The sequence below is a fragment of the Podarcis muralis genome, chromosome 3 (assembly GCF_964188315.1).
Source record: "Podarcis muralis chromosome 3, rPodMur119.hap1.1, whole genome shotgun sequence".
Taxonomy (NCBI): domain Eukaryota; kingdom Metazoa; phylum Chordata; class Lepidosauria; order Squamata; family Lacertidae; genus Podarcis; species Podarcis muralis.
The window spans coordinates 92002844-92025767 of record NC_135657.1 but is presented as its reverse complement, the minus strand read 5'-3'; the positions used below and the strand labels follow the sequence as shown (position 1 = coordinate 92025767).

At 45.5% G+C, this 22924-nt stretch overlaps 1 protein-coding gene across 2 annotated transcripts in view; it reads right to left on the bottom strand.

Moving 5' to 3' along the window:
* Window positions 1-155: 155 nt before the first annotated feature.
* PDIA6 (protein disulfide isomerase family A member 6) overlaps window positions 156-22924 on the bottom strand; it is a 152396-nt gene continuing 129627 nt past the window's right edge. The window contains exons 1-13 of one of the 2 annotated variants that reach the window (XM_028722528.2): window positions 18644-18813; window positions 15577-15718; window positions 13998-14055; window positions 12409-12535; window positions 11645-11751; window positions 6270-6406; window positions 5170-5284; window positions 4723-4863; window positions 4394-4478; window positions 4206-4278; window positions 3505-3663; window positions 2985-3081; window positions 156-658 (exon numbers count right to left, since the gene is read on the bottom strand). In XM_028722528.2, the coding sequence (XP_028578361.2) occupies window positions 584-658; window positions 2985-3081; window positions 3505-3663; window positions 4206-4278; window positions 4394-4478; window positions 4723-4863; window positions 5170-5284; window positions 6270-6406; window positions 11645-11751; window positions 12409-12535; window positions 13998-14055; window positions 15577-15718; window positions 18644-18677 (1350 nt within the window). In that variant the 5' untranslated portion in view covers window positions 18678-18813 and the 3' untranslated portion in view covers window positions 156-583. Of the gene's footprint in view, window positions 659-2984; window positions 3082-3504; window positions 3664-4205; window positions 4279-4393; window positions 4479-4722; window positions 4864-5169; window positions 5285-6269; window positions 6407-11644; window positions 11752-12408; window positions 12536-13997; window positions 14056-15576; window positions 15719-18643; window positions 18814-22924 lie in introns of those variants that run through there. The other variant, XM_077926349.1, reaches the window with a different exon arrangement.

The following is a 22924-nucleotide window of genomic DNA, read 5'->3' as shown; positions in this document are numbered from 1 at the left end:
CTGTTAAGGCTCCAAAAAGGTGAGATGAAACTGAAGTATCCAAAGTAAAATAGCTCCTCTGGTGCTGTTAAGCGCTTACCACGTAATGACACCAGAAACACTGTGCTGTTTATCAGAAGATAGTGCTGCATACAATGTACAACACTGACACTGTGTGTCAAAAATATTTGTTTTATTCTTTCATTGAAATGAAGGCTGGCATAACCTACATTTTTGAGGGGGAGGGGGAGAGAATTAGATCACGTTTTAAAACTAGTTAAACAAAGTCTTGAGTCACGGTCAACCACATACCAGCTGGAGAAAAGCTAAAACAGGAGTATTTCAATGAAAGATCAGCGTCGCCCCCCGCAAAAATCTGTTGCACAGGATACAATCAATTTTACTCGATACAAAAAAAAATTCACAGAATTTTAAAGATGGGCTTTCTTGAGAGGCACACAGTTCACTTGCAACAGTGCTTACGGCAGCTGGCCGAGGGGGCGTCTCTCGGCAAAAAGGCCACTGGAGTATCCGTGGGATGCAAAGAGATGTTCCATCAAACTACTGCTCAAAGTCTCTCAAGGAACAAAGTGTCTTCCTGCTCTCACAATTCGTCCTTCTGGGTATCCCAGTCATCGAGATCTACATCACTGAGATCGATATCCTCTTCGACTGGCAGCTGTAAGGCAACCAAGCAAGAGTGTGAATCAAGTTTACAGGTATCCAGATGCATCAACTGGTGTCTCCATGTGCTTCTTTGAACGAATTCAGAAACCGTGTGCTCGAACCATGACAGGAAGCTCAAACGCACATGGCCAACACACAAATACAGTGGTGCCTCGCAAGACGAAATTAATTCGTTCCGCAAGTTTTTTCTTCTTGCGAGTTTTTCGTCTTGCGAAGCACGGTTTCCCATAGGAATGCTTTGAAAATCAACCAATGCGTTCCTATGGAAACCGCCTTCAGACCAGGTCCGGGGACAGTCTGTCCCCCGACCTCTTCTGAAGGCTGGGGGGGTGGGGGAGACAAGGGCTTTTCTTCCCACCGCCAGCCTTCAGAAGGCTGTTCTGAAGGCTGGCGGTGGGAAGAAAAGCCCTTCTCCCCACCTCCCGCCCCGCAAGCTCCGGGGACAGGAGGGCTTTGCTGCTGACCGCCAGCATTTTAAAAGCCCCCGGGACAGCGGAGACTTCTCCGCTGTCCCGGGGCGATCTTAAAATGCTGGCAGGCGGCAGCGAAGCCTCCGCTGTCCCGGGGCGATTTTAAAATGCTGGCGGGCGGCAGTGAAGGCTTCGCTGCTGCCCGCCAGCGTTTTAAGATCGCCCAGGACAGCGGAGAAGTCTCCGCTGTCCCGGGAAGGCAGGCGGGGGGGGGGGGGGAGCAAAGACTTTTGCCCCCCGCCAGCCTTCAAAAGAGGTCCAGGACCTCTTCTGAAGGCTGGCGGTGGGCAAAAGTCTTTGCTCCCGACGGCCAGCATTTTAAAAGCGGTCCGGGATAGCGCAGCGCAATTCCCTGCTATCCCGGACCGCTTTTAAAATGCTGGCGGTGGGGAGCAAAGCCTTTCGGCCCCCGCCGGCCTTCCTGGACCTCTTCTGAATGCCAGAGGGGGGCGAAAGGCTTTGCTCCCCACCGCCAGCATTTAAAAGAGGTCCCCGGAGATTTCCCTATGGGCTTTCGTCTTGCGAAGCAAGCCCATAGGGAAATTCGTCTTGCGGAACGACTCAAAAACGGAAAACTCTTTCGTCTTGCGAGTTTTTCGTTTTGTGAGGCACCACTGTAAGACTCTTATCTATGCACGCCATTGTTGCAGGAGATTTCTTTGCTTTAAAACAAAGGTTTAGCTACCTTTCAGTTTGTGCACCTCGACCAACACCCTTATTAAATGTGTCCTCAAATTAGAGGATAAACTTTTGCAATTTAACTAGAGCAAGAAGAGCCAAAGTGGTGCCTTTATGGCATTGTGGGCTACAACTCCAACCATCCACTTGCCATTGGCTATACTGCCTGAGGCTGATGGGAGCTGTAGTCCTAAACAGCTGAACTGCACCACGTTGGCAGCCCTTGAACAGACAGCTCTTACTCATACACAAAGATGTATGCAGCTCATTAAAACTTTGATATTGGAAGGTGGTTCAGTTTTCCTGTGAACTTGCTTCACTCTCAATGCCACCAGCAAGTAGAAAACGCTAACCAGAGACATTTATAAACTGAAGTTACCAGGTATATATTGAGAGAGTACTCTTTTATTTAGCACAGTGGTTTGTTGCAAGAGTTTTGTTAATAGAGCATCACACGCAGGGAAGTTGCCAAAACCATCTATAGCAGTTTATAAGACCAAAAAACGGGCGGAAAGTTTTAAAAGAGAACTGCAATCAAAGAAATATGAGAGAGACTGACTACAAGTGGAAAAAAGAGGTTTTCTGATGAGCTAAACAGCAGGAGAGACATGGCAATACTATAGACCAGGCATGTCCAACAGGTCGATTGCTAGAGTGATCGCCTGTGTGGTCCTCACCGATCCTCAAAAAGGGCATCCCTCCCCTAAAAAAGCTCAACAATTCCTGGCAATGACAATGGGCAGATAACAGCCAGTTGTTTTTTTTATACTGGGAGTAGATTGCAGTCTCTTGGCAGTTGGATGTGCCTGCTATAGACGAACAATGAGAATTGGGATTTTAGCAGTCTATGACAGACAATGTAGTACTCCTTCAGACAACAACTGCCATCAGCTGAAGAAAGCATGGTCAATAGTGACAGATGGCTCGAGTTGTAGTCCGGCAACAAAAGGGGGGCACCAGGCTGGCTATCCATAGTCTACGTGAAGACAGAACAGATATTTACAATGCTATTAAATCTGATCTGGTAACGGCAGCCTGGGGGAAGACACCCAGAATGCCCCATCCAAAACCACAACCTATGGAGTGGATTGCAAAAGAGCACCATTTATCCCCAAACAAGCACTAAAACAAAATGCTCTGATGCGCACAGTTCAAGAAAGCACTTCTTACCTCGCCATCTTTGCCGTCCCATGGCTCTACTGTGTTAACTTTTGGAAAAGCCCCTCCACCTACAGGTGCTGTGGACCCTCGACCAACGGAGAGTTCCCTAAAAGGAGAAGGTTCCGTCATGTTTAGAATTTGCTTTTGTTTTTTTGAGTGGGTGAAAAAATACCAAACCATTAGCAAGTCTGATTTGGCATAATTGTTTTCCACCACCCAGTGGGCAATATATGGTCTCCTTGTTTCATTTACTGCACCTAAAAAACAGTTACCTAACACGCTCAGAAGGTTTACGCAAAACCAAGGACCCATAAAAGGTTAAAGCACACATAAAGGGTTCATGTAAAAATTAGCTCCGATATAATGGGAAAATAAAAAGCAACTCTTAAGAATGATTTTCAAGTCCAGTAGAATTCTTCTACCAATGCAAAACAACAACTTGTGTCCAAACCTTGAGGGGAAAAGGCATATGGTTCTTGCCGTTTGGATACCATCAAATGGAGCAAAACGTACACAGATATTTCTGTACCTTAGGAACTCGTTAATTCCTTGCTCGCTGAAAGATCCTTTCAGTAGTGCAAATTTCATCTTCCGAGCGTTCACGGCTGCCATGGCTGGGTAGCCAAACCCTCCAATTCCAAAGGAGTTTTCAAGATCAGACTGAGCTCCAGCTTCCGTCCACAACCACCTGGGGGGCAAAAAACCACACATCACCGCCATTGTATGTGAAAGTCAGTTCACATCTGTATGCCTTAAAAAAACTAGTTTTTCCTTTCTTTGCTTTGACACCTTGGTTAATGCTCGTGAAATGGAACACCAAAGCAGGACAAGGGCGAGGGAGGGAGAGAGAGAAAGCTGGCTGGAGTGTGCAGTCATACCATCCAATCCTAATCCCTGATCCCCTGAACATAGGAAGCTGCATAATCCTGAGTCAGAGCATTGCTCTATCTTGCAGTGTACTGACTAGCAACAGGTTCTGCTGGGTTTCAGGCAGGGAACTTTCCTGGCTCTAACTGGAGAGGCCAGGGATTGAACTAAGACCTTCCACATGCAAGGCAAATACACTATCACTGAGTTATTGCCTTTCCCACATGTTACGTTCATAATAATAGCTGCCTTTGCATGTCTGAATCGGGCACGTTCTTTTGCAGAATACAAATGACCCGCCCACTAAAAAAGTAACGGGTCTGGCAGCATTTCTTCCCTTCTATGCGTTTTGATGTGACTTACCCCCACATCTTCTTTTTGTATTTATCTGCCAATTTCAGCATGACTTCCAGGTAGGAATTTCTACCTGCGGCTCCTGTTATGACAAGACGGGGAAGGGCAAAAGTGTTTGAGGCACTTATTACAAACACGATTTGGGGTGGGGTGGGTGGGGAGAGAGAGACAACAAGCTTTTTCTCGCTTTTATTTACCTGTGTCAAGAATATGGGGCAAGACGGAAATGATGCACAGCTGGTGAGCATCGCAAGTTTGTTTCAGAACATCTTCATTGATAATCTGAGAGAGAGAAACACACACATGCCTCATCACCCATGAAATTACTAATGGTTAAAGCAGGCGTGGGGAAACCTGTGTCACAGGCCTAATCTGGCCAAGCACACTTCTTCATCTAGCTCCATCACTCTCCCCAAGACATGCTCCCTTGTCCCATCCCATTCTACAATGAGTTGGCCATGCAGATGAGATCTCTTCCTACATGGCCTGTTTGCTTCATTTCATCAGATTATCAGGACAAGAATACCTCTAGGAGTTCAGGTGGTGGAGCATTATCTGAGAACAGGTCTAGAGCGCGAGCAACAATATCCGATTTCGTCCTTCCACCTTCATAATCGACGGGCTCTTCTCCCTTCTGGAAGACCTTTATTGTCGGGAACCCACGGATCTGGGAGGTTTCAAATGGTAAGAAATCAGAGCCACAAACCTGACAAAGCAGCGATAGCCACTGGGAGGCTACACACTTTCTACATAAATCTGCTTTCCTGCATAGCAGGAGCGACGTCCGAGCACATATACCTGCATTTAAAAAATACTACTAATTCCTGGCATGGGATGTAAGAAACTGGCTGTGCTCTCGCTGCTTGTTTTAAAACGCAGTACATTAACTCGCTGAAGCAAAGTGCTTATCAATAAAGTATCTTTTAAACCCTCATGTATTTTGAGGAAAAGAACAGCGCTCTGCTCAACTCACCCCATATCGGCTTGCTAACATCTGGTTCACTGTAGCATCTACAGCAGCCAATTTCACTTTTCCCTTTGTCTGCTCCTTCACTTCTGTTGCAGCTGCTGCCCATTCTGGCTCTAAACTGTGGGAAGAAAGGTTTTTTTTGCGTGTTTGTTCCTTTTTTAATATAAAACAAAATCACTACTAATTAGCGAAGGGACGCGGGTGGCACTGTGGGTTAAACCACAGAGCCTAGGACTTGCCAATCAGAAGGTTGGCGGTTCAAATCCCCGCGACGGGGTGAGCTCCCGTTGCTCGGCCCCTGCTCCTGCCAACCTAGCAGTTCAAAAGCACGTCAAAGTGCAAGTATATAAATAGGTACCGCTCTGGTGGGAAGGTAAACGGTGTTTCCGTGCGCTGCTCTGGTTCGCCAGAAGCGGCTTAGTCATGTTGGCCACATGACCCGGAAGCTGTACTCTGGCTCCCTCGGCCAATAAAGCGAGATGAGCGCTGCAACCCCAGAGTCGGCTACGACTGGACCTAATGGTCAAGGGTCCCTTTACCTTTACTAATTAGCAGCGGCATCCAAAATCTTAATATTTTAAAGCACCTTTTGTCACAACTGAAATAAGAGTGAGACTAAACCAGGGGTAAAAGCAAAGGGGGTCCCCTCAGGAGGTTGTCAGACTCCACCTCTACCACGAGTCCCAGCCGGCATGGCCAATGGTCAGGAATGAGGAAGAGTTATAGTTCCTAAATGTCTAGGGCCACAGGTTCCCCACCCCTGCTCTGTAAGCTATGAGCTTTCCAGACTTGTTTGTGGAGAACATGAGGGTAACTGGCACCAAGGGGACTGCACTGAAATCAAGAGAGAAAACCCCAGCATAAGGGAAGCAGAAGATGTTCATCATTTTCAGCTGTCACAAGCTGAAGAGCAATTTAGGCTGCAATCCTTTACACTGTCCATGCGTTCAGTTCCACTGCAGTGGGGTTCACTTCTGAGCAGATATGATACATAGGATTGCCCTTACACCGGAGTACTGAATAAACATTTCAGACACCCGCCGAGAAATTTTGACTCGTACTTTGCACCTGTAGCAAGTAAACGGTGCCTTCAATCCACTTACTTTTTGCAATGCCCGCACCAAGGAGCATAAAACTCTACCAGCCAGACATCTTCGCTGTTCAAGACATTCTTATCGAAGGTGTCGTCCGTCAGGTCAATCACATCCTTTTTGCCCGAGCCACCGCTTTCCCGGCTGCTCTGTAGTTCAAAACACAAAAGGCCTCAAATTTAGTTTGAACGCCTTTGCCGCAGTCTAGCAGTAGTCACTCCACATGGGCACATGGGAGTTGCAATTGTAAGCTACAAGTCTGTGGAGCGTTCTCTGCATGTATCTATGCCAGGGCAGCCAATGTGGGGCCTTCCAAGTGTTGCTGAACTACAGCTCCCATCATCCTTGGCCACTGGTCATGCTGGCTGGGGCTGATGGGAACTGTAATCTTCACATCTTCTGGCAGGCACCATGTTCGCTATCCTTGGTCTATACAGTGGTACCTCAGGTTAAGTACATCCTTCGGTGCCACGATCTTGCGTGGGTCACATGATTCACACAGGAGTATGGCCCCAGAAGACGGTACAGTGGTACCTCGGGTTAAGTACTTAATTTGTTCTGGAGGTCCGTTCTTAACCTGAAACTCTTCTTAACCTGAAGCACCAGTTTAGCTAATGGGGCCTCCTGCTGCTGCTGCGCCGCTGGAGCACGATTTCTGTTCTCATCCTGAAGCAAAGTTCTTAACCTGAAGCCCTATTTCTGGGTTAGCGGAGTCTGTAACCTGAAGCGTATGTAACCTGAGGTACCACTGTACTCTATGGCAGTCCAACGCGTTGATAGTGAGATGGATTTTGGTCGATCGCACTACGGTGGTATTTTTTGTGTGTGTCCTCTTTCCTCCTCAGAAAGAGAACTTTTGCCTCCCTCCCCTCCCCCCCAAACCTTAAAGTCTCTCATTGGCTCTTAGTCACGGCACTGCCATTCCCGCTCATATTCCCCATTAGTTGGCAGCTGTGCCACTCCCAGAAGAGCCTTGCGTCTACAGCCATGCAGCCTGCCTTTAATTTGCTGCCATCGCCATTGGTGGAGCTCCGGCCCCAAAGGAAAGCAAATCGGCTTTGTTCCCGGCGTATTGGTCTTCGATGTCTGTCGATCAAGCGTCACTGATGCTTATCACTGGAGAATATATGTATGGTTAAGGCTGACCTGCTTTAATAACTTGCATTTTATTTCTGCGGGCTGACTGCCAGGGTGACCAAGCACTGCCAATGATTGGCTGAAAATGAGCCTCTTCTAGCCGCCTAGCAGGTTAGGTTGCGAGGCCTCCACCCCTTCCTTTTCTACGCTTATTTATTTATTTATTTATTTATTTATTTATTTAACTTGAATGACCTCGGAGGGGCGAGAGAAGGGAACGCTTCCTGAAGTCTAATGCCCAATAGCAGATCGGCCACGGAAGGAGTCGAGAGAGGCATCGACCAATGGCACTGGAGTACAGTTAACACTCTGCCAGCCAATCAAATTCTGCAGCGTTAATCACTGTCTGGATTTGGCAAGGAACTGGATTGTACCATTCACAGATAAGGGGGTTCTAGGCAGTGGGAGCAGTGGACTGTTCCATTCTCAAATTGAGGGGAATGAATTTAAGCACAAGCGAAAAAAGAAGATCCCGCAGAAGCGAGTGAAGGATGGAAAAGCTGAATTGGTTTTCCTTCTTGTCTGGGTATCTGGTAGCTCAAAGGCTGTCACACTTTCCAAAGCAGGTAGCATTCTGTCTCGCTGAGTTAAGACGATAAAGCTATATACACCATTATTATATTATCATCACCAGTATTACTATTAATAATGATTTGCTAGTTGCTGACTGCAAACAGGTCTCTTAAGAAATTTACGAGAGATGAAAAACCATAAACAGCAATTGCTTGGCTTGGGAACCAATACATGCCATTCTCATTTCCGAAACCTGGAAAGGGAAGATGTGATTCCTTGCGCTTTAAATGTGAGGCATAGTTTCTTGTTACCGTCTTTGCACAGTCATTGTTTTTAAATCAATTATTTCAGAAGGCCTAGGCCCTATTGTAAGAAAAAATAAGTGCCCAAAAGAAGTCCAAAAGTTATCATTTTCACGACGAATGGGAAATTGAGTATTCCTTTGTGATGGTGAAAGACAAGTGTTGTTGTTTAATTTGTAACGCCTCAGTGTCCTTACCAAAAAAGGGTAAGTTGGAACGCCACTATAATGCTCTCCGCTGTAGTAAATTGGCTGTTGATTTTCCACTCAAAAGTGAAATACGTAAACTTAAGCTCAAAGCACTTAAATCAAAATTAGCTGCTCAGCAACAATGACTAGCTAAATCCAGCTCACATTCTAACAATGCAACCAATTTCATCCTTCAAGGTGAGCAACCTGATTGCTAAAAATGGCAAACCTTTCACCGAAGGGAGTGTTTGTGAAATAAGTGTTTTCTTGCAATAGCTGATCATCATTTTGAAGGTTTTAAATATAAAAAAGGAGATCACAGCTGCTATCCAAGATCATCGAGAAACACGGTTGTGCGGTGAATGGAAAAAAAAATGTGTAAAAATATAAATGAACAGCTGTTGAAAGATGTGTCCAATTGTGTTGCTTTCTTTACGCCAAGTGGATGAATCTACAGACATCAGCGACACGGCTCAGATGCTAGTTTTTATTCATATGATTTTTGAAGATTTCGGCACCAAAGAAGAACTACTTGGGATGGTTTCTTTAAGAGAAAGAACTACAGGTCAGGAAATATTGAATTCTTTCTATTCCTCCATCCTTGCTGCCATCACTGCTGATGGAGTAAAAGCCATGACAGGTCAGGTTAATGGATTTATTGCCTTTTGTCGACAGCATGGCGATTTCCCTGACTTCCTTGCATATCACTGTATCATTCACCAGCAAGTTCTGGCAAGCAAGAGACTGATCGCAAAGAATGTCATGGACATAGCTTTTAAATTTTAAATTCAATTCGTGGAAAATCACTTCAAAGGCAGCTTTTCAATCTCTTTCTTGAGGAAGGGCAACCAGAAGTAATTTTACACACAGGTGGCTCAGTAGGCACAAATTTTTGCTAAGATTTCACAGCTTGTTGAAAGAAATAATATCCTTTTTGAAGGAGAGGGGAGATGAGTACGCTCAGTTAGAAGACGAAGAGTGGTTGTTTGATGTGGCTTTCCTTGCAGTTTTCACAGGTAAACTTAGTAATATGAACCTAGAAACTAAAGATAAATGCATTGGAGAGTTGATGAGCATAGTTTCATCCTACAGAACCAAATTTAAACTAATGATGGCTGACCTTACAATCAATACCTCTGGTCACTTTTCCTAACATGCAAGACCATCTGGGGGGAAAATCCTGCCTTTGTTTTTCAAACAGAGAAGTATGTGACCAAAATTGGTTCTGTTATTCAGGAGTTCAAAAAGAGATTTGGTGACTTCCAAAAAATTGAATCAATTGTAGAATACATGTCATTTCCATTCAAATCCGATTTGGACATTAAAAGAAACTGCAGTCACTATCAGTAAAAATTACTCATTGCGCAAACTAGCTCTTGGAAATGAGATACTAAGTCTGAAAAATGACATTTTTCTGAAGGCCCGTGCAAGAGAAAAATGATTTTGGAGGTTTGTGCCTAGACAAAAATTTTCTAATTTGAGAAGATGCAGTGAAATTCTACACTCATGTTTTGGTTCAACTTATTTGCATGAATCTGCATTTTCATATCTAAAAATGATGAAGAGTAAGCAACGTTCCAACATGACAGATAAACACCTTAAGGATTCTCTGAAGCTGGCTCTCACTCAGGACTCACATGATATCTAATAGATGGTTAACAAAATGCAGACCCAGGCCAGGTGTCATACTAACGACGGAGGCAAGCAGGTGTTTAAAAAAATATATTGATTTATAGTATAATGAATGTTTCAGGTTTCATGGAAGCTACTATCATTTCTTATTATTTCTCTATCATAGGTAAAGGTAAAGGGACCCCTGACCATTAGGTCCAGTAGCAGACGACTCTGGGGTTGCTGCGCTCATCTTGCTTTAATGGCCGAGGGAGCTGGCGTACAGCTTCCTGGTCATGTGGCCAGCATGACTAAGCCGCTTCTGGTGAACCAGAGCAGCGCACGGAAACGCCATTTACCTTCCCGCCGGAGCGGTACCTATTTATCTACTTGCACTTTGACGTGCTTTCGAACTGCTTGGTTGGCAGGAGGAGAGACCAAGCAACGGGAGCTCACCCCGTCACGGGGATTCGAACAGACGACCTTCTGATCGGCAAGTCCTAGGCTCAGTGGTTTAACCCACAGCGCCACCGCTCAGCCAAATATTATGTGTTTAAGTTGAGGAATGACAATGGGAGAGTGTGGTAGATCACTGCCGGTTTTTTATACTGGGTTAGTAGATCGCAGCCTACTTGGACATGCCTGCCCTATGGCATCTTTACTATTTAATTGATTTACAAACCTGCTTTCGTTCCTGTGTATTTTAACTAGGTTTATATGGCCACCCAACAGAACGTATTCTCTAGGCGGCTCACTTAAGACAAAAACAGCAGTATCAGAATTGAAGAAAGCGGCACAAAATGGTTCTTTTTGATAGAAAAAAATAAAAATAAATGGATGCAAAATAAAACAAAAACAACATAAACGATAAGCCTAGATCGCAAAACATGTGAGTTATTTGAAAAGCATAGGTTAGTGGTAGCCAATGTGGTGCCACTCCACCCCCCCCCTCCCGGCCATGTTGTTGGGACTCCCAACACCAACCAGCCCCAGCCAGAGTGGCCGATGGTCAGGGGTGATGGGGAGCTGTGGTCCACCAACATCTGGTGGGTACGATTTTGGCCACCTGGCCCAGGTGAATAACTAGTTTTGGAAAGTCCATAAAGATGACAACTGATGGGACTTTTTACCTTGCAAGCCTTGAATGGGCGATGCCACTAAGATCCAGAAGCATTTCAATTCCATCCCTGCCCCCCCCCCCCCCGTCTGCTATTTCATTCTTTGCCAGCCATCGATCCCAAAACACACTTTTATTTCCCCCACTTAACCTTCTGCCGTCGCTACTCCCCACCTAAATGTATTTTGATACTTTGATACTTACACAATGTGCCACAAATACTTCATAGGAAAAGACCAATCCTGCTAGTTACTCCTCAACGTGCATTAAGTTTGCCACGTGTGATTATGTTCTAGTTTTAAATGGGCAAACACACTGCACTGCTTTGCACTTTACAACAGCTTACCTTCCCAGACTTATTTTTTTAAAAAGTTCTTTAAAATCCTTATACACTAAGCATTTTTTTTTAATGCAGACCAATCCCCACCAAACCACTCTCCAATTATATCTTGAGGGATGTGCCTAGAAAACACATTCACGAAAGGAAACAATCTGTTGCTTCTTTCTGCCTGGACGTACCTGTTTTCCGTAGCTATGGCCACCTCCTCTGCCACTAAGACGTTCTTTCACCATTGACCGGATGGCACTTAAAGCAGCATCAACGATAGCGTCGCTTGTCCTGCCCCCTAAGAATGTAAGAGAAAGACGGCAGGAATGTTTAGACTGGCTCCATGTCAGATTCTGTCAGCACTGTCTTGTGATGCGATGGAGCCTTCCAACAGTCACCAAGAAGGCAGTAAAACTGCAGTGCTGCACTGGGAGAAAGCACAGATGCCAGAAGGAATGAGTCACAGATGAGATGCAGTGGAACATCCTGCCTCCTTGCAAGTAGGCTTGAAAACAGCCTTCTCTCAAGCCCAGTTACAATAAAGGAGGGTCAAAAGAACACAGCTGGGGAGGGAACAGCTACCCCTTCCTCTCTCAGCTGTGACTCCCTAACCACCACGCCCACTTCTGGCGATTTTAGTACAAGAAAATGAGAAGGTGTGATGATTACCTTTACAATACATGGCCTGATTAGTTAGGAAACAAGAGGGGGCTAGAAGAAGTTTCATTTAATATGCTCATCAGTGAATCAGTGTTTCCCAAACTTGGGTCTCCAGCTGGGGTTGTTTTGTTTTTTTTTGGACTACAATTCCCATCATCCCTGACCACTGGCCCTGCTAACTGGGGTGATGGGAGTTGTAGTCCAAAAACAGCTGGAGGGCCAAGTTTGGGAAACACCGAGTTAAGTGTATAAGACTCAACAATCCTAGTAAAAACCACCACTTTTACAGAAGTACCTTGGTAATCTTCTGGTCTGTTCTTGTTGGCACCAAATATCTTGATAGTGGGGAATCCTCTGACACCATACTGACCACCTAGGGAATTATGTTTATCTGCATCCACCGCCCCAACCTTCACAATACCCTGCAAAAAAGAGACTTTCAGATGAGGTAGGATTGATCCATTTGAGAATGAAAACTAAGCACCACCTTTAAAATGGGGTTGAGAGGGGTTAGTAGGGTTCTATGTAGGATGTCACACATTAAATTTTGCCCAGATGAATGTGGTAAGTCAAGGAATCTGCTCATGAACACACAGTATGTGCTTGGCTTGAACATTAATAAAGCTGATTTCAATAAACTATTTCTAGTTCATAAGAGAGTAACTTTTACCAAGTTCCAAAAATGAGAATTAGAGCTGTATGAAACTTATTCTCCATTTAAATGTAATAAGAGGAATGATGAATTGATGGGGTCAGTCTTGAATTTTAGTAGGTGTTAACCATCCTGATCACAGGATAACATGATGGAGAAGATCTAGAACAGGCTTCCTCAAACTCGGCCCTCCAGATATTTTGAGACTACAATTCCCATCATCCCTGACCACTGGTCCTGCTAGCTAGGGAACATGGGAGTTGTAAGCTAAAAACATCTGGAGGCCGAGTTTGAGGAAGCCTCATCTAGAATTATATAGGTATTGCTACAATGATGCAGTTAAGGTAAGAAGAATTTAAGATGAAATAAAAGTACAGTGGTACCTCTGGTTGCGAACGGGATCCGTTCCGGAGGCCCGTTCGCAACATGAAAAGAGCGCAACCTGCAGTGTTGCGTCTGTGCACGCATGGGTTGCGATTTGCTGCTTCTGCACATGATGTCATTTTGCGCTTCTGCACATGCACGAGCAGCAAAACCCAGAAGTAACCCTTTCCGGTACTTCCGGGTCACCGCGGGACGTAACCTGAAAGAACGTAGCATGAAGAGGACGTAACATGAGGCATGACTGTACTGCTTAGTAGCCTACAGTCTTGGGGGTGCCCGCTTCAGACAATGTAACAACTCTAAGGAATTATGGTTTATTGTAGCAAGAACAAGCAACAAGCTAAAGCACTCCCTTCGCTTCTCCTTGCACACCCAGCAGCAAAGGGGACTTCCTAGTTTTGCTGAGCTGCATCTGACTCGGGAAACTGTGGTTTGAATGCTCCCTTACAAACCAGGGAGCTCTCCTGTGTGAAACGGGACATCGCACACGCCACTTTTGCAATCGCAAAACTGTCAAGTTAAGGCTCCAGAGTGTTTAAAATGAAGATTGCAAAACAATACGCTTGTTCAAAGCAAATAAGAAACGTGTGTTACAAAAGGCAGCCAACAACAGCCACCTTCCAAAGACCAAGAGAGAAAAAGGCCACAGCAGCGCCGTAGGGCATGTGCTTTGCCAGGTCCACGCCCTGGCAGGGCTGCAAACACTCCTGTCCAAAACCCTGGATTGTAGCTGCCAGTCAACACAGACTGGCCTCCATTATCCCATGCTAGGATGGCCAATGGAATCAGGGACAATGCCACCAGGTTACAGAAGGCTGAGCTAGAAATGTCCTGTTGCGGTTACTCACTTTCAGTGCTGTTGCAGCTTTCTTCCATTCAGGTGTCAGTCTTTTGCAGTGGCCACACCTTAAAGGGGAAGAAGAAAACACACACACACACACACACACACACACACACACACAGAGATTTAAGAACTCTTTTGAACCAAAGGTGCACAGGAATCCAGCCACTTAGAATATTTTGCAGGAATAGGGAACGCAAAGAACATTCATTGAATTTCAAGCAACACCACGGGTTTCCATTTGTTTTATAGTTTGGTATCAGTGCGTCCGTGGCAAGTGGAGACACGGAGCGTGGGTGCAGCAGGAGCTGATAGGATGGTTTTTGTGTCTGTCTTTAGTGTTGATAAAAGGGGGGGGGGAGAGCAAACAAAACAACAGAGGCAGCTGGGATGAGGAGAGACGGCAGCAGAGGAGAAATGGCAGCAGGGCCAGCTCTATGAAAAGCAGCCAGTTGAAGGGGATGCCAAGACAGATAGTAAGGAGGGGTAAGAATGATGAGGCTTGATGGCTACAGAAACAGAGATAGAAAGAGAGAGAATGAAACCCAGGCTCCGTCTGGCCTCACTATTCTAGTCAGCATGACCTTGACAGAAAGAGACAACAGAACCAGTTTAAACCAGCTGTACTCAGCTTCTCAGAAGGAATAACCCAAACTTCAGTAACCTTCTGCTTGCTTCTTTCACACAGAGAACGTTGTGGAATGCGGAAACAAGTTTGCTGTAGCGCTGCGTGTGATAGTCAGTGTTTTTATTCTCCCCCCCCCATAAAATGCTCAACATCTCAGGTCAGGCCCCCTAAAAAAAGCTCAACAAGTCTTGCCCCCCAACTCTGGCCAATGCCCCTGCCTAAAAATACACTCTCCTCCCTCCAATGACAATGGGTAGATCACTGCCAATTATTTTATACTGGGAGTAGATCGCAGTCTCTTGGGAGTTGGACGTGCCTGGTCTAGAATGACCAGAACCCTCCCTGCCATGATGGAGAATGCAGATCAAACCCTCCTGGCTCATCAGGTGAGTGAGGAAGAGGCAATGCAGGGATCAGCTGAGGAAGGGGGTGCTCTGTGCTTTATGTGTGGGTGATGTCATGTATTCATGGGGTGCCCCACCCATTGCGAATATGCAGCCTCCAGAGGAGTGGCTAAGGGTGATTGTAGCTGTCATTCTCAGAGGAGGGGAAACCAACTGTTGACCTACACATATGCTCAACATTTGTGGAGGAAAAATGATAACACCACTGGCCACACCCTGCAAATATGATGCACTGGCTGTATGCAACTAAGAACTCTAAACAGACATGGTCCCCATACACCAACTCTCACTTGTTACTGGTGTGCAACTGGCCACTGAAGGAACATGGGCAGCAAGAAAATGGAGACTGAAAGTTGCAGCCCTGCTCCTCACTCACACATAGGAGCTTGATGTCCTTCAGACATTTTGGACTACAACTCCCATCGGCTGTCTGAGGCTGATGGGAGTTGTGGTCCAAAACATTTCAAGCGCACCAAGCTGGTGAATGTTGGTGCAGACAGAACACACCCCAACAGTAATTATTCGCCAGAAGATGTGGCTCGATCGTTACTCACCATGGTGCATAGAACTCTACGAGCCACAAACTGTCGCTGTTGATGACCTCTCTGTGGAAGTTTGCAGGTGTCAGCTCTATAACATCGTCGCTGGGAGAATATAAGCCGTTGACAGCAAGGAAGAACGAGCAGCTTACCATTCCTAAAATGCAAAATTTGAAGAAAAGTCAATATCCTTTCAGAGAGACAAGCATCACCGTTGCTGCTTTTATGGCAAAGAGAACTCATGCGTGTTAAAGCAGGGGGGGGAAGTGACGCCAGAGAGCACCACCAATCCCAACAGGAGAAGAATTGTTATTAGGCTAAGTGACACACCCATGCCCCCCCATTGCCATTAATTTGGTGCTGCCTCTCTCTTCACACAACCACAGTCACCAGAGCTAAAAGCACAAGGGGGGCTTCCAACTGGTTTGTGTCATGTACATTGTGTGCCCTTTTACAGGTTAGCAGGTCTTGTACGCTTCCTGACAACACATCATTCTATAGTTGGTGCTGTACAGAGATAATTCTCCTGGTGGCTTATTCTTTCATGGAGTCTAAGTCAGGGTTCTGTAAAGACTGGATTCACTCCAGCTCAGGCTGCAATCCTCTTAAGACACCACAGACATGCACAGATGTGTGTTGTATCTCAAGCTTCTCGAAACTCAAGGCACTAAGAACTTCTGCTTCCAGTCTTGACTGCACCAACCGGCACAATTTATCACACCACATATCATTTCACCAGTATGCATTTGCAGTGGCTTTATTCCAATAAATATGGCTGTTAATTCAACTGTAGTTCATTACTAGAATAATATGCCCAACATGCCTTCCTGTCTTTCTTTCTTTTCTTTTTTTAAAAGGACAGCAATAAAACTACCTCTGACTTAAGCAATAAAACTGCTAGCCCTTTTGCAAAGCTAAGCAGGGTCTTAAATTGGATGGGGTTTCAAATTGGATGGGGAACCATGTGTTGAGATTCCTGCATGGCAAGGAATCATCCCTTGGGGGTCCCTTCCAACTCTACAATTCTATGTTCAGCACCACATCCCTTTTGAAAAATCCAGTCTTTAGCAGGTATGTATTATTAGAGCCCAGGCTAATTGTTTGCAGCCCAATAATCCTGCTTATCAGCAGTTGTAGTTGGCCCCATGAGCACGATTCCAGGATAAAACAGTTAATGGGTTTCACATGAGTGAGCTACATGGATGAATCATTCCAACATATGCCAACCAACAGGTTATTTTATGAAGACCTAAAAGAACTTTGCCTGCTAGCATTAATCTCTTCCAAAACCTGAGTCCAGAAGAAAAGAGTGGGGTGTGTTTAAACATGTAGCTGTTATCCACAGCAAAGCAGACTGACCATCCTTGTTCTCTCTATTCTTAACTAGCAAAGGGTCTGTTTTAACATGTGAAAGGAGATGCCTTTGCAAAAGCAGGTAGCATCAAGCCATTTCCACCTCACCCCCCCCCCTTTTAACAAGATCTCATCACAGAAAATTGGAATGTCTGTTCTATGCGTTGCATTTTAGGAGTATTTGCCTAGCTTGGCATAACTAAGAGGGATGACCAAACTGGATAGGCTGACGACTTGAGATGACACACCTTCCACCTCATAACCTTTATGTTTGCTTAGGAGTAGGAAGACTACTTGCACTGTGCTAACTATGAATGTATACTCAAGAGCAGAGGTAGGCAACCTAAGGCTCAGGGGCCGGATCCGGCCCACGGACGGTCCAGGAATCAATGTGTTTTGACATGAGTAGAATTTGTCCTTTTATTTAAAATGCATCTCTGCTTTAATTGTGGGGCATAGGAATTCGTACATCCCCCCCCCCCAAAATAATATATAGTCCGGCCCACCACATGGTCTGAGGGACAGTGGACTGGCCCACAGCTGAGAAAGGTTGCTGCTGAAGAATGTCACAGGGGTTGAGAGGACTTATATCAAAATAAGAAAGTGCAAGCAGGACCAAAGCAACAATTATGTGGTGTGAGTCTTGTCTACTGGCTAGAGCACCCTTTCTCAACCATCTGGGTCCCCGGATGTTGTTGGACTACAGTTCCCATCATCCCTGACCCCCCCCCCCCCGCTAGCTAGCAATGATGGGAGTTGTAGTCCAACATCTGGGGATCCAAGGTTGAGAAAGGCTGGGCTGGAGTATTGACCGTGACCTAGGGAGGCCAAGGTTGAAAACCCTGTTCAGCCATGAAGCTTGCTAGACCACCCACCAGCCAAAGCTACCTCACAGGGTTGTTGCAAGAATGAACACGTATGGGGAGAAATCATGTACGCAACCCTGAGAGCTCCTGGGAGGAAGGGTGGGACAAAAAAATGCATATAATACAGTACACTCATGATCTTTCGCAGCAAAGCCCTAAATCAGGCATCCCCAAACTCCGCCCTCCAGGTGTTTTGGGACTACAATTCCCACCACCCCTGACCACTGGTCCTGTTAGCTAGGGATGATGGGAGTTGTAGTCCCAAAACACCTGGAGGGCTGAGTTTGAGGATGCCTGCGCTAGACGGACCATTGGTTTGACTCTGTATTAGGCAGCTTCCTAGGTTCCTGCTCTAAGGAAACCCCCAACCAGCAGCAAAAATTGAGAAAGATGCAACGTCTCTCTTCTTCTAAAAGGATGCTTGAGCTTTGTTTCAAAACGTAGTTCAAAAGAAAGCAATTTGGCGCACCCACTCCCATGATCCAAAATATTGATGACTCGCATGATATAAAATATTGATCACTTCCATGATCTAAGATATTGATGACTCCCATGATCCAAAATATTGATCACTCCCACGATCCAAAATATTGATCACTCCCACGATCCAAAATATTGATCACTCCCATGATCCAAAATAATGATTCTGGGCACGGTATAGAAACCACGACCCGTTTTCAGCCTGGACAATAGAGCTGGCTTCTTCCACCCACCCAAACCACAGCCGCCCAACAGGCCTGGGCTTCCCCCATATCCTATTAATAAGCTTGCAAATACCCCCACCCTCCCCGACCTTGCTATTAATTAAAGCCCCGGCTCCTCTTTCCTCTCCTCCTCCCCCACCACCCACGCGCGCCCCTTACCAAGCAGAAACCGCCTCATGCCGAACGCGCCCATGTTGCACTCTTAACAAGCTCCTGCGCTCTCTCTCCACGCTCCTGCGACTTCCCCTCCGGTTAAGGGCACCCAAAGCATCCCCGATTCCAGCCGTGGCCGCCGCTCATTGGCGCTCCCGACGTTCCCTCTTTTGCATAGCCAATGGGAATCGGACGGATCAACGCCGCCGAGAGAAGGTTCGGCAGGGAGGAGCTAACTCCGTTCGGCAGAAAGAAAGAAAAGAAGAGCCGCGAGGGGGAGGAGCCGGCGCGAAGATCCGCTTCCTCCAAGCCATAGAGATAAGGGAAGGAGGCAGGCGCCCGTCGCCACCTGCAAGCGCAGGGTTCTTTTCAATGGTGGTGGTGGGGTCCCCCCTACGCTGTGGGTTTCTGGATCCCGCGACAGCCCCTATCTACATCACTGCTGGCATCAGTATGTTAAGGACGCCTCCTTGGTCTCTTTTTGTTTGGGGTCGGCTTCAAGTGCAGCTGTAAGATCTCTTAATCATGAGGCTAAATCCCATTATAGGGGTAGTTAAAGGTAGGTAGCCGTGTTGGTCTGCCGTAGTCAAAACAAAATGAAAAGATTCCTTCCAGTAGGACCTTAGAGACCAACTAAGTTTGTTATTGGTATGAGCTTTTGTGTGCTTGCACACGTATCTGAAGAAGTGCGCATGCACATGAAAGCTCATACCAATAACAAACTTAGTTGGTCTCTAAGGTGCTACTGGAAGGATTTTTTAAATTTTGTTTCCATTATAGTGGAAATCTCCTTTTCTAGATGAGGTCACACTCCCCTTAGGAAGGCGCCTTACGTTTTGAGCATCGGGTGGCAGTGGTGCATTTTCACAGTACTTGTCACATTTGCACCAGATACTGGCTTCCTCGCCTCAAAGAAGCATGGGAACTTTCAAAGTGTGAGATGGCCCTGGGTCTTATATACCTTAGGTGCCTTAATACATATACAGTGGTACCTTGGGTTAAGTACTTAATTCGTTCCAGAGGTCCGTTCATAACCTGAAACTATTCTTAATCTGAGGTACCACTTTAGCTAATGGGGCCTCCTGCTGCCGCCGCGTCGCCGGAGCACGATTTCTGTTCTCATCCTGAAGCAAAGTTCTTAACCCGAGGTATTATTTCTGGGTTAGCGAAGTCTGTAACCTGAAGCGTATGTATCCCGAGGTACCACTGTACTGTACAGGGTGTTCGAAAAGTAAGTATTACACCTTTGGAAAATGTACTACATATGGTAGGTGTATAGTTCCTTTTCGAACACCTTGTTTATCTTTTAACACCTTATGACGTTCCAGTGGGGCTCTCTGCTTGTGGTTCTGTTTGCTCAGCCCAGTTCTCAAGCAATACACACCAAAGCCTTTTCAGTGGTGGCTCCTTCTGTCTTGAACTTACTTTCTAGGGCACTCCGCAAATATTGCTTCCTTATATGCCTTCCATCGCATGGGCGTAACCAGGATTTTTGTTAGAGGGGGCAGCATTTTGTTGGGGGGGAAATAACTTTTGTTAGGGGGCAGAATCGATGTGATTGGTCAGTTAAGTATTTCTATCGTTTTACTTGATCAGGGGGCAGCTGCCCCCCCGGCTATGCCCATGTTCCATCGTAATCCTATATACTTCTTACAGAGGCATTCGTTACCTGATGGCATCTTGATGGATTCCTAGTTTTTTCTTCAGATCTATTAAACATGTTTTATGTTTACATTTTAGGGTTTTTTTTTCCCAGTTTTCTTTTAATTCTGTTTTCTCTGTATGTTGTTTGAACACAGTTTCTATGGGAAAGCAATAGATAAACTTAATCAATGGGTGGTTTCCAAGCCTAGCATTGAAATGGCACTGAACTGGGCTTTAATTTTGCAACTGTACAATGAGCCTTACTTTATTTTTAGTTGCAAAGTGTTAACAGCACTAAACAAAAAATAAAACAAAAACCATGGGGTGGATAAACCTAATTATTTGTTTTTAATGTATGCAATTGCAAAAGCTAAATGCATCCCAGCATTCAGTGTGCTCTGCAGCAGAAATGTGTATTTTGCCTGAATTGACACGTCATCCTTAACAGATTTGCTTCTGTACTAGAGGGAAAAGGTAATTGCTCATTGGTTGCAAGCGGTGGGTTCAGTTCAAAAGCTGCAGCCCTGGAGCAGCAAACAGAGAACACCAAAAGAGTAGGAACTGGTTCTTCGCATTTCTCCTGTAAAACTGCCAGAATTGAAGGTGATTGAGAGGTTAGATCAAATCTTAACAATTTATAAACAACAGGTGGCAGTCTCGATTCCCATAAATACTATTCTAAAGCATTTGAACCACATGAAACGATCAAGTCAAACATTTGTTCCATTAAGCTTGTCTGCTCTGACCATGGCTTGGATGGCACATAATGCTAAACCAGGGTTAAGATTAACCATAGTTAAACCTAAGTTGTCAGACGATCACTTGGTTTATTACATCACAGAATAGTTAAAAGTACCAGTGACAGCAGATGAATCTTAAGAGCAGTTTGTAAGTTTTTTTGCTCTTCTCCACTTGTGGATCTATAGTTATTGAGTGATGATGGTTCCTTAACCGTAGTTAAGGAGGAGCTTCAGGTTTTCACATAACACTAAGCTATGGCTAACGTTAACTAAGGTTTGTAAACCAACTGTGATTCTTGGTCAACAAGTGACCATTAACCATATTTAATAAACCATAGTTAAGCTGCTGGACTGGGTTCACATGTGGGCATGTGGAATGCTATGTTATAGTTCAACAAACCTAAGTTTAATAAACTGTGGTTTGGTGTCATGCGTGAACTTTCTCAGACCTCCCATCTCCCTAGCTGGAGGGGCTGGGGGCTGAACTTTCAGCCTTATGAATGCAAGATATGTGCTCTGCCACTGAGCTATGAGCCTTCTATTGCCATCAAAGCAATTAACACATTGTGGCCACCAGAAACAGCTGCATGAGCTTTGCAACCCACAAATCCCACTTAAGAAAAGAAGAAAAAACCGTATTTTTCACCCTATAGGACACACCGGCCCATAGGACGCACCTAGATTGGGGGGGGGGGGAATAAAGGGGAAAAAAATTATTCCCCCCCCCCCCCAGGCACGGTGCTGGGGCGGGGGGAGCCCGAGCTTTCCCCGCTCCAGCCCCCAGAATGGATCCCAGAGCGCAGCTTCGGCATCACTCTGGGAGCTTGCTGGGCTGTAGAGATAGCTTCCTGAAGCCTGCATTTGCCTCATAGGACGCACACACATTTCCCCTTCATTTTTGGAGGGGAGAAAGTGCGTCCTATAGGGCGAAAAATACGGTACGTGTCTTGAAATGGAGAAAAAATGAGGAAGTGCTGCTCAAGAACAATCCATTACTGGTGGCAGTGGGCATGTGGAATGGTTTAAAATAGTCTCTTTTCCACATGGCTATATATATATATATATATATATATATATATATATGCAATTAAGTTTTCAATTAACAGCACACAAACCATGACAAAGGTAACTCCTGGTTGACAATGTCTTACTTGTTAAGGGTGGAGGATACAAATGCAGTTCACTGCCACATTATTCAAGAAACCTGTATGAGTTTTCTTTGGGGAAGTTGAAACAGGGCGATTTGGCAAGATCTGTGTTCAGATTCATCTGGGAGTAGACAAACCATTATATCTTGTGTAGACCAGTGCATTGGGACACATGGTGAAATGACAGTTTAATTGTAGCATAGGCACAAAGTAGAGAAAACAGTAAATAATTTACATAAATGAAGCCAGTTCCACAGATGCATTATCTCTATGTCACGGCAGTATGCATACATTCTAAAGAGGTAGTGGTAATCTGCTGAAATCTTAAGTTCAGCTGTGAGAAAATAATGAAATCTTAAGTTCAGCTGTGAGAAAATAATGTTCCATGGGTACCTTCTGACTTGATGATCTTTTTATTGGTAGCACACCACTAAGAAGAATATTATGCTGATAATTTGCTTTCCTACCTGCAACTGTATGGAAGTTGGGAATCTGCTCACATAGTCTCTAGTCTGAAGACGGTGAACAGCTACATACACTCCCAGATATTTTTTTTTTAAGGTACCCCTGCCCATTCGGGCCAGTCTTGACAGACTCTAGGGTTGTGCGCCCATCTCACTCAAGAGGCCGGGGGCCAGCGCTGTCCGGAGACACTTCCGGGTCACGTGGCCAGCCTGACATCGCTGCTCTGGCAAGCCAGAGCCGCACACGGAAACGCCGTTTACCTTCCCACTGGTAAGCGGTCCCTATTTATC